The sequence below is a fragment of the Chamaea fasciata genome, unplaced genomic scaffold, assembly GCF_029207755.1.
Source record: "Chamaea fasciata isolate MVZ Bird 193981 ecotype frontalis unplaced genomic scaffold, bChaFas1.0.hap1 SCAF_67, whole genome shotgun sequence".
Lineage (NCBI taxonomy): Eukaryota > Metazoa > Chordata > Aves > Passeriformes > Sylviidae > Chamaea > Chamaea fasciata.
This window is the reverse complement of record NW_027094152.1, coordinates 236,674-247,563: the sequence shown is the minus strand read 5'-3', so window position 1 is coordinate 247,563 and position 10,890 is coordinate 236,674. Positions and strand designations below refer to the sequence as shown.

Here is a 10,890-nt window from a genome sequence, read left to right as displayed (position 1 = left end):
CCTGTTCCTACTCTCAATCCCCATTCTCTGTCCCCATCCCATTTTATCTCCATTTCCATCCCATCCCCATCCTATCCCCATCCTCATCTCCATTCATGTTCCTCCAACCCCATCCCCATCTTCATCTCATCCCCATTCTCATCTCCACTCCCCTCTCCTTCTCCACCTTCATCCTCACTCCCATCCTTGTTCTCTATCCCATTTCCCACCTGTGCCATCCACATCCCCATCTGTCTCCTCAAGCCCATTCTCCATCTCTGTCCCCATTCCCATTTCCATTCCCATCCCCATTCCCATTCCCATTCCCATTCTCCATCCCATCCCCATTCCCATTTTCCATTCCCACCCCACCAGTGTCACACAGGGCAGTGGATCACTCTGGGCTCTGGCTCCCAGCGATCCCAGCTCAGCCTGACTCCTCTCACCCCCAGCTAAACCCAGGAATGACGGTGATAATTTCCTAGAAGGATAAACATCCGATTGCCTTTTCTCCACCAAAAATAACCACCCCAGCCGCAAGGAGCTGAGGGCAGGGAGGGAAGGATGATGGAGTTTGGCTGCAGGATGTCAGCAGAGCCGTGACCTCTCATTTACACCAGAGCCTTGCTCCGACCTGCCGGGCCAATTACACCCCGCTCCGAGGGCAGGGATAGAAAAAGAGAAGGAGAAATCCAACTTTAGCAGACTTCCATGACATCTCACAGTGTCATTTCCTCCGCTGCTAATCTTAGCCCCAGTGGCAGCGGGGTTCATGTTTTTTTTTTTTTTTTCCCTGGGTTGTGGTGTTACCCAGCTTCCTTTTTTTGTTGCTTTCCTTTCCGCCAGCTCCTGCAGCTTCACCCAGAGTTGTGTGCCCAGGGCAAGCCTGGATCCTGCTCCTGCATCCCCCTTGGATACCCCGATCCTTCCTGGAGGGGACACGAGCTCTGCAGGACCCTGGTGTGATTCAGCCCCTCCAAGGCAAAGAGCCACTTCCTGAAGGGAAAGTCCCGGACAAATTTAACCCCCCAGGCAGGACTGAAACCCACATTTAACCCCCAAGGACTGAAATCTACATTTAACCCTCAGTGCAGGACTGAAATCCACATTTAACCCCCAAGGACTAAAAATCCACGTTTAGCCCGCCAGTGCAGGACTGAAACCCAGGTTTAACCCCTCAGTGCAGGACTGAAACCCACATTTAACACCCCAGGAACTGAAATCCATGTGTAACACCCCAATGCAGGACTGAAATCCCCATTTAACACCCCAATGCAGGACTGAAATCTGCTCTCACTGCCAGGGACCCAGGGAAGGTGACCAGCAGGACGGCACAGAGAAGATTTTTTGGGGGCCAGGTTGCTCTGTTCCAGACCCAGGCGCTGATGATGCAGAGCTGAGATGCAGCAAACCAGAGCATCCCCACCCCTCTGAAGGATCCCGGGCCTCCCTGCACAGCCCTGAGCGAGTCATTCTCTCGTGCCTCAGTTTCCCCTGCCTGCAAAATGTCCTGGGCTCCTGTTCCCTGTGGTTTGTTCCGAGGGGAATGTTATTCCTGGCCATGGGCGGGACAGAGGAGGCTTTGTCACAGCGCAGACACCGGGATGTGCTTTAGGGAGGACCCGAGGCGGGTGAATCTGAGCCTCGGAGAAAACTGAGTCTTAGATGAAAGCCTAATTAAGGAGCTAATTAAAGGGGAGGTCTGGCTAAGTGGCCAGTAGGCAGAGCTCTGCTGATTTACGCCTTTGATTTTGGTTTTGCTTTCCAAGAGGAACGGGCTGAGGGCAAAGGCAGGGCAGTGCCCGGTTCCCATACGGTGCCCCCAAGGGACCCCTGGACAGGAATCACTGTCCCTGTCCCCTCCTGGGTGACCCTGGGGTCACCCAAACGAGGGTCTGGCTGGCCACCCCCTGCTCCCACCACCCACAGGGTTCTGCTCACCCCATGCAGATCCCAAAACACCGGATTCACCTGGCGCTGCCGCTGCCCCGCGCTCGCTGCCACCACGGAGCCCCGTGTGCTCCATCCAAATTTTATTCGGGAAGCTGCAGGCGTCAAAGTCCCCAAAGTGCCAGGGGGACATGCAGGGGGGGTCGAGTCAGAAACGGGGTGAAGGGAGGAGAAGGGGTGATGCCAGAAGTCCTGGGATACCCAGGCGGGCTGGGACGGCCCTTGGCATGTTCTCCAGAGGGAAAGACAACTTGGCTCAGGGAGGGGAGGGGTTGGTGCTGTGGCTCTGGGATGGGAGCAGGGTGGGTTCATCCTCGCTGGGTCCTGGGGTCCCCCCTCTGCTCCAGGCAGAGGCAGGTCCGTGGTGTCAGGGATGTGCAGGGCAAGGAAGGGATGGCCGGAGTTAATTAATCCTTGTAGTTCTTGGTGAGGAACTGGGTTGAGGCCACAGGTTGGCCCAGATCAAAATCATCCACGAAGTCCTTCAAGTTCCAGGCACCTGGGGAGAGAGGAAAAGGGGGTGAGCAGGGCTGCAGGAGGGCTGGAGAGGGGAGCAGCCCAGCGCAGCTGCTGCTCTGCCCCAAACCACATCCTGCACACCCCAGGAGGCCCCGGGGACAGCGGGGAGTCACGGGGACCCCAGCTCTGAGCGTCCCGGGGTACGAGGGGTTGGCTCCTCTCCCATCCCCGACCTTTAGAGCAAACCTTCCTACGAGCCCACCCCGGGGGTGACCTGGCTGGGAATCCCCCTGGGGGTGTCACAGGAGAGTCCCCGTCCCCCTCACTGCCGTTCACAGACTATATGGAGCCCAGGGGGTTCCCCATTCCTGACCCTTGTCCCCTGCTGCCCGCCCTGACCCCAGGATCCCGCAGGTCTGGGGGCAGCTTGTGCTGGATCCAGCTGTGGTTTCCCCCATGTAGGCAGCAGGGAAACCCTCTCCAGGGCCAAGGGCAGGAGGGATTCCCTCACAGCCGGCCCTTGTGGGGGCAGAAATCCCCCTGTGCCCTGCCAGAGTCAGGCACCGAGCCTGGGTCTGGCTGGTGGCTGCCGGAGCATCCTGCTCGGAGCAGAGGGGCTTTCCCTGGCACCCAAACAGCTCACGGGGAAAAGGGGCCCGTTGTTTATCTGAAACCTGTCCTCTCCTCTTCCTGGCTGCTCTTTAATGTCACGAGGCAGCCTGGCAGCCTTTATCTGCTCTCACATCTCAGCCCCGACCCGAGCGCCAGCGTCCCCTTTGCTCTTGCAAAAAGTGCTGAGCAAAAGCTGAGCTGCTGCATCACCTGCGTGGGGTGGTGATGGCTCGGGGAGCTTCTGGAGCTCCCACCTGCTCCCCACCTCGGGCTCTGAGCTCCAAAAACAGCTCTGGAGATTCTCGTGGTGACGGCACCGCCGCCCTGTGACCTCCCGGAGCTGCGAGAGGCGGCGGCCGGGATGCTCCAGGGCCCGGGAAGGAGTTCACAGGATGCTCAGGAAGGAGCTTGCATCCCACATTCCAGCTGGGATGAGATGCTGGAATGCACCGGGCTGCTGCTGGAGGGTCCCAGGTGTCCCCTGCCCACCCTCCGAGGACCCAAACCAAGCCGAGAGCGAGGAGAGCCCCGATGTCCGGCACTGGGGGACACCGCCAGCCGGGACACAGAGCCACGAGCGCCTCCCTCCATCCCCAAATTCCACCTCGGCTCGGCAGCAAGGGCAGCTCCTCACTTGGGGGTCTCAGCCCAGCCCCCTCAGCGCTGGGGGTCCCGCTGAAGGCGGCGCCAGGGGAAGGAGCCCCGGGGGGGCGGCTCCCGCTGCGCCTGCAGCCCTCGCCGGGTGCCTTTCATCCGGAGGCTTTGAAAGCGCCGGGAAAACCCCGCGGGAGAGCAGCCGGTGCCATTCGGGACAGGGGCGAGAGCGAGACGCGGCACCCCCCGACTCCCGGGGGTGCCGGAGCTGTCACTGATGCTCGCGGAGCCTCCGGAGAGGCGCGGATGAAAGGAGCCGGGGGAGGCAGAGCCTCTGCGGGGCTGCAGGCGCCGGCCCGAGCCCCGACTGTGGGGCCGCGGTTTTTCCTGACCTACTTTCCTACCTGCCCTGGCACCGCTTGTGCCCGGCCCGTCGGGGTAGGGAAAGCCCCGGGGCAGCCGCGGGTGTGGCAAAGGGGGGGGATTCACCCGGGGAGTGCCAGACTTGGGTCCCCCGACAGCAAATCCAACCCCAAAGCGGGCGCCCCATCCCGGCGTGATGAATTCCCGGCCCAGGGTGACATCCCTGTGCCAAACCATCCCAAATCACCCCAGCTGGCACCCAGGGCTGGGGACTGTGAGTCACTGGGAGCCGGGAAAGGAGCAGGGGACCAGCCGGGGAGCCGAGGTCGCGGCGTCACTGTCCCCTCTCCCTCGCCACAACAATACGGCGTTTCATCCGTGGCTTGGTCCGTTTTCAAACTCATTTCCCAAAGGATTAAATCATCCCACTCGGCCCTTATCAGCGCACCCGCCGGAGGAAGAGGAGTGCCCGCTGACACCCACACGTGCGCGGCCGCCTGAGCCCGGAGCGCCCGATGGGGAAACTGAGGCACGGGGCTCGGGGAGAGCTCGGCATCCCTCTGATCCCACAGCTTTCCCAGCGCTGCCCTTGTCTCCTGCCCACCCCCCCCCCCTCCAAAACGCCGGCCCCCTCCTCCCCCGGCCCCCCGGCTGTAATTTATCAGCCTCGTCAGCGGGAATGTTCTCGTGATGGGAGCCCTGATGCTTCTCTGCCAAGATTAATGATGTCCCAGCGGAGGTGGGCGGGAGGCCGGCAGCTGCTTTGGTCACCATTAAGTGACACCCGGGGACTTGGGCCGGCAACCGTGCTCTCCCCGCAGCCCTCGGCCGCCTCCCGTCCCAGCCGCAGCCTTTCCCTCCCCGCCGGGGCCCAGTCCAACCCGATTTTCCAGCTGGGTGGATCGGATTGGAGGCGCACAAGGTCGGCTCCCGAGTCAATGCCGCGGCCGCGATCCGGAGCTGGAGCTGGAGAGGGATGGAAGCACGGGCTCATCCCTCTCCCTGCTCCCCCAAAAGGATTTGTTGCACCCCGGAGGCAAAATTTCTGGGAGGAAGAAAAAAAAAATAAATTCCATTCCCGGTTGTAAAACACCTTCCCAGGGCAGGAGAGGCTTTGGGAATGCCGGAGCTGATGGGGAAAGGTGGAAGCAGAGGGATGAACTCAGGTGTGACTAAACCTCAAGATTTTGTGCTGATTAAAGATCCCCCTCGATGAAAGCTGTGGCGGGGGCGGGGGGGGGGGGGAACTTTAATTCCCCAGCACCACAGCCGGGGTCTGGTGGGGGCCTGAATTCCCCCGGCTGAGGGATTTCCCGTGGATCGAGAGCCTGCGGCGGGCGCTGCCACCTCGGGATGCGACAGCGGCTGTGACATTTCACACACCACAAATCATTATCTTGCATCTCCCCAAAACACAACCACTGCTTCTAACGCTCCTGGCTGCGAGGGAAGTGGGGCGAGTGGCAGGAAGAGCCGTGGGGACACCCCAAATGTCCCCACCTTCGGTCCTGAGCAGGGACGGAGCTGGTGCTCGGTGACAATTTAGTGGCACGGCCAAAAACTGAAGTGAATCAGACTCCAGAGGAGAAACCGAGGCTCTGAATTATTTGCCCGAGGTCACACGGAGCCGGCTGGTGCCGGGATTGATCAGAAACACTCACGGGGAAGGATCAGGGTGGGTGGTTTTTTTCTTGATGAAATAAGATTTTTGCTCAAGAGCCGCCCTGGAGAAACATCTGATTTCCACATTGCCACGAGTGACAGGGGGACGTGTCCGGGTCCTGCAGCCCTTCCAGCTGTGCCCGTCAGCGCCATCCCAACGGGGACATCCCCACGGCAGGGTGGGCACTGGGGCCACCCTGGAAATGTCCCCGCTCCCCTCCGAGCCGCTGACGCTGCACAGCCAGGCGAGGAGGGAGAAGAAACAGGGATTTGTTCTCCACGCTCGCCGTTGCCCCTCGCGTTTTGAATTCCCAGGGATCTTTTCCAGGAGCAGGGACAGGCGACGCGGGCAGGTCCTGGTTTAGTGCCCTCTTCTGGAGGCTCCGGCCGAGCTCCTGCCATCCCGCCTGGCAGTGTCACTGTCACCTTCTCCCGGCCCGGCCACGCTTGGTCCGGGACTTGGCTCGGCCTGGCCTCCAAAGCACATCCCGTGCCAGGAGGGGAATTTTCTGGGAGCTGAGCAGAAACGCTCTGGTGCCAGAGGGAGGGATGCCTGGCACAGGGATGCAGCACTGGAGGCTGGACACATCCCGAGGCTGGGATGGGCCTGCAGCACTCAGGACATGTCCCTGCCCAGGGTTGGTGATGATGAGTGTCCCCATCCTCGGTGAGACAGAGATGTCGCTGTCACCAGATGTAGGACAGAGTAAAAACAGCGAGAAGGGGTTCATTTCAGGCCAAGTGAGATGGGAAATTCCGAGCAAGGATGTGAACTGTGCCTCTGGCATCGCCGGGAGAACCTGCATCGCTTCTTGTGCAGGAGAGGAGCAAGGCAGAGCCCGGGCTGGGTTCTCATCCGTGATCCTTTGGGATTGGGGTCACCCCCTCCTCGTTCCCACCTTCTGCCAAAGGTGTCTGCTCCTCTCCCCCGTGTGCTGCCTTTGCTGGATGCAGCAGCAGATCCATCAGTGCTCATCCCACTGCCTTGGGGATGGATTTATTTAAAACCCTTGAGACATCGAAATCTCATCCTTTGGCTGCTTTTTGGGTTCATTCCCTGGGAATAAAGATGATGGGCTGTCGGTGTCTCAGCCCAGCAGCATCCCCCGGCCAGGCCGAGGATTGTGATGCAGCAGGGAAATGGTTAAAAATAACCTTCGACCAGTTCCTTAAACACGAGCCAGAGCCCCGCAGCTGCCTGATAAACCACGCTCAGGCTTTGGATGTTGCGGAAAAACATCCAAAATATCCGCTGGGTCTTTCCCGGGATGGGCTGGGAAACACAGATGGGACGGGGACGGTGCCAGCTGGGGAACGCCCCGCCACCCCACGCCTTGGGGACCTTCCCCAGGGGGTGAAATTTGGGGGGCTGGAGCCTCATGTCCTGCTAAGAAGATGATTTCTCTGGAAAAAAAGCTCCTTGGTGGATGTCTCTGTGTCCCCTCCCAGCTCCGGGGTGCTGCGGTGGGAGTGTGGGGACAACACGGAGCCCTCCGAGCAGCAACGAGGAGCCGGCTCCTCTGGCAGGGGGGTGACATCAGCGGTGCCATTAAGCAGCGGAGCTAATGAGCCAGAAAACAAAGCCAAGGGCAGGGAGAACCTGCAGGGGGACCCGTGGCAGCCGCATCCCGCTCTGGCCGTGGGATGAGCAGTAGGGCTCAATGCCGGGGGGGGTTCAGGGGTTATCCCAGAGTCCCCCAGAGCCAGCCCCCCACCCCGGGCCGTGCTCTGTGGGTTACCAGGAGCGGGGTGAGTCAGGCAGAGCAGCCCAGACGCACCGACCTGACCTGCCCGTCGAGCCCTGCTCATGTGGTCCCAGCTGGGAAAGTTTTGAAATTTCCCTTGTGGAGGCCGCGTGAGGCACAGAGCCCCGAGTTCCAGGCAGGGCAGGGAGGAGCCCCGGCTTGGCCCCGGGCAGGATGGATCCCTGCCCGCCCCGGGGTCCCGCAGGCTGCCCCGTGCTCCAGGATGGAGCAGCAGGAACGATCCCCTGGGCATCTCGGGGGTCTTGGCTGCTCCATCCCTTCCGTGAAAGATTTTGGGAGGAGCTGGGAGTTGGCAGGCGTTGTGTCAGCCCGGTTTGAGCAATCCCTTGCTAAACCTTCTCCTCGCGGCTGATCCTTATCCGAGGTGCCGGTGATGCAACTCCCGCGGCTCGGGCTGGAGGGGGGGATTTGTGCCAGCAAGGGCCGCGTTTCACAGCCCACATCTCTCCCTGCTTCCGATCCCGCTAGCCAGGCCGCTACCAGACTTTTCCCAAGGGTTTTCTGGCTGCCTGGCGAGGATTTAACACCTCACCCACGTCCCCTGGAAGGATCCCTTTGCACCCAGCGAGCATCCCCAGCCTGCCGGAGCGCGCCGCGTTATCCATAGCCCTGGGAAAGCCCCTCGGGGCTGGAATCAAGGGCGCAGCAGGGTCCTTACCCAGAGATTCCTTGTCCTCGGGGCTCAGGGCGATGGTTTTGTGCGCTGGCTGCCGGTACAGGCGGAACTGGTAGCGGTGGTAGCCGCTGTAGCGCGGGGGCTTGGGCTGGCTGTAATCTGGGATGCAGAAGAGAAGGGCTGAGCACCTCCCTGAGCCGAAATTCCCACCAGAACCAGCTATCCGCCACCCTCCTCCAGGCCGGGGTCACTGTGAGCACTCACCACGCATCAGCTCAGGTGTTCCACGGGCAGAGCGGCCACCAGAACGGCCCCTCACCACACCCTGGAGCACCCTGACCTCCCCTCTATCCCCCTCCCCACGTCTGCACCCTCCCTGCTGGGTGCAGCCTCCCCCGGGCAGGGGATGTGCCCCCTGAGACCCCCAGCCCCCCAGCAGGGCACGGCCAGCACCCCTTGGGCTGCCCCAGGGGGGGCCCTGGGGTCCACACGGTGCTCCAGGCTGGGAGAGAGCAGTGCACAGCTGCCCAGATGTGGGGCCTGCAGCTGGCCCAGGACATGTCCAGCTGCTGAGGACAGAGAGGGAAAGGGACATCCATGGGAGGCACAGCACAGCCACCCCAGCAGGGACAGGAGGATGTGACACCGAGGGACAAGAGGCTGAAGCTCCTCCAGGACTCAGTCACCTGCAGCCAGGTGAGCCCCCAGCCCCTCTCCCCTGGGGTGTCGCCTCCTCGAGCCCCATCTTGGCCCGTTCTGGACTGAAAGTCTTTGTTCCTGCAACATCACAGCAGTTGTTGGGATTCACCCGCTTTTATCTTGTGTTTTCCTTTTGGGTTTTATCCATCCCCCCTCTTTTTGCACTGGCTTGGAGCCTTTCCAACTGCTGGGGAGTCTTTAAACCACTTTTGCCTCTAGAAAAAATAAGAGAAAAAAAGTGGCTCCTATTTCAGACAGCGCCCAGCTGTGCCCCGGGGAGCTCCTTGTGTCCCCTCCTTGTGTCCCTCCCTCGTGTCCTGGTGTGCCCACACTGCCACCCCCTTGTCCCAGCTGGCTGAGACCCCCATCCCCTCCTTCAGGGCCTGCACTCACCTGTCAGGACCTTCCCTTTGATCTTCCCAACCCTCAGATCCGAACCCTGAAAGGACAAGAAGAGGGAGGTTCGGTGAAACTGGGATCCTCAGGAGGAGCACTCGGGGGGGTGGACCCTTCCTGCCCCCCCCCCCAGCTGTGCCATTTGTCCCCGGGGATTCATTTCCCAACATTTTGTGTGTTTTTCCTTGTAAAGATCATTCTCTCATCTTTTCCTTGTAAAGATCATTTTCTCCAGGGTGGGTGGGAAGGAGCATGATGGGGTTTTGCTTTGGGATTTTGGCTGTTTGGGATTTAGGGGCTCGATCCACGATGCCCTGGCACACGGGTGACACTGTTGTCACCTGCACAGGGAGACTGTGAATGGTCTGGAGATCCAGGCCAGGGATCCAGGCTGTGGCACACGGGGAAAGCCACAACAATTCCATTAAAAGCCTCAGTGCTTCTCAGCACACCGGTATTTGGGAGAGCTGGCCCATTCCAGGTGGGATTGTGATGATTTTGGCTTTGCTCTCAACAGAAACTCCTGCTTGCAGAGCGAGTCCTGCTTGGCTCCCCATCCCCATCCTGGAATTCTTTCCGGAGGCAAAGAACCTTTCCTGGGACACCGAGCATCCTGTGGGGACTGGGTGCATGTACAAAGGGACAACAACAGGAGCCGCATCCACATCCTGGCCCCGCACATCCCACCTCACCCCTGACCTGCAGTGCTATTCCCGGCCATTCCCAACCTCCCGGCACTCGTAAATCCTTTCCTACGGCACCCGTTATTCCAGTCCTGCCCACACACGCTCTGCTGCCAGGGCTCCTCCGTCCTAACCTGCCCTGGGAGTTATTATCCCAAAAAAAAAAAAAAAAAAAAAAAAAAAAAGATGGCTCAGATAACTCGCAGCAAAAGCGCACGTGGGGAACGGGGCTCAGTGCCTCGGCTCCCCGCGATCAAAACCTCCCTTTCCCTCCAAGGGAACCTGCTCTGCACCTGAGTCACGGCCGGTGACAGCCTCCTGCCAGCCGCCCCTGGCACGCCACAGGTCACCAGGGAGCCAAGAGCCCGCTCAGATCCTCGGCTATCGCCTGGCTCGCCACCTCGGCAGCCGGAGCCGCCGGTATCCCGGTGACGGGGAGGTGATGAGCGAGGATTTGGGCAGGTTTGGGTGCCTGGGATCACGGCGGGAGGGGAAGGAGCAGAGCAGGGTGTGAGGGGACAAGCGCCCGGGGCGGGGGACACAGGGGGCTGCTGTGGCCTTGCCCAGATGTGCACACCCGCGCCATCCAGCTGCGCACACCCGCTCGCCAGCGCCCATCCAGATGTGCACGGCCAGCCCACCCGCACGGGCTGGCGCCTCCTCCGCCCAGATGTGCACGTGTGCCCGAGCCCTCCAGCTGTGCCTGCTCCCCCAGATGTGCCGCTGCCCGGCTGGGGAGGTGGGTGGGAAGCTGCTGGCGCATCCCGAGCTCATCCCGAGCTCATCCCGGGCCGCCTGCCAGCCCCGGCTCTTCAAAGGCAGGGACTGCGGGCTTCTCTGCGCTCCTGGCAGGAACGCTCCCGTGCGGGGACCGCGCTGCTATTCCTGGCTTTGCCAGGGGCTTATCGGGACAGGCCGGGCCTCCTCCCTGCTTCCCTGCCCGCTGATGTGGGCTGCCTTGCTCGCCCCGAGATGCTGCGGGTTCCTCGCTAGCCCCGGGCATGGGAGAGTCAAAGGATAAAGCTCCTTTTTAAGAGGCGAGAACAGGAAGAGGGCGGGAGGGAGAAAGTCGGGATGAGCGCTCCAAACCCTGCCTGGTTGTTGGTTTGGT

The 10,890-nt window shown here is 61.1% G+C and overlaps 1 protein-coding gene across 3 annotated transcripts in view; it reads right to left on the bottom strand.

Annotated features, from left to right (window-relative positions):
• Window positions 1-2,110: 2,110 nt before the first annotated feature.
• Window positions 2,111-10,890, bottom strand: part of LOC136304285 (phosphatidylethanolamine-binding protein 4-like) — a 75,388-nt gene continuing 66,608 nt past the window's right edge. For all 3 annotated transcript variants that reach the window (XM_066207911.1, XM_066207909.1, XM_066207910.1), the window contains 3 exons: window positions 9,094-9,139; window positions 8,044-8,160; window positions 2,111-2,428 (listed from right to left, as the gene is read on the bottom strand). In XM_066207911.1, coding sequence (XP_066064008.1) covers window positions 2,337-2,428; window positions 8,044-8,160; window positions 9,094-9,139 — 255 coding nt within the window. In that variant the 3' untranslated portion in view covers window positions 2,111-2,336. The remainder of the gene's footprint in view (window positions 2,429-8,043; window positions 8,161-9,093; window positions 9,140-10,890) is intronic.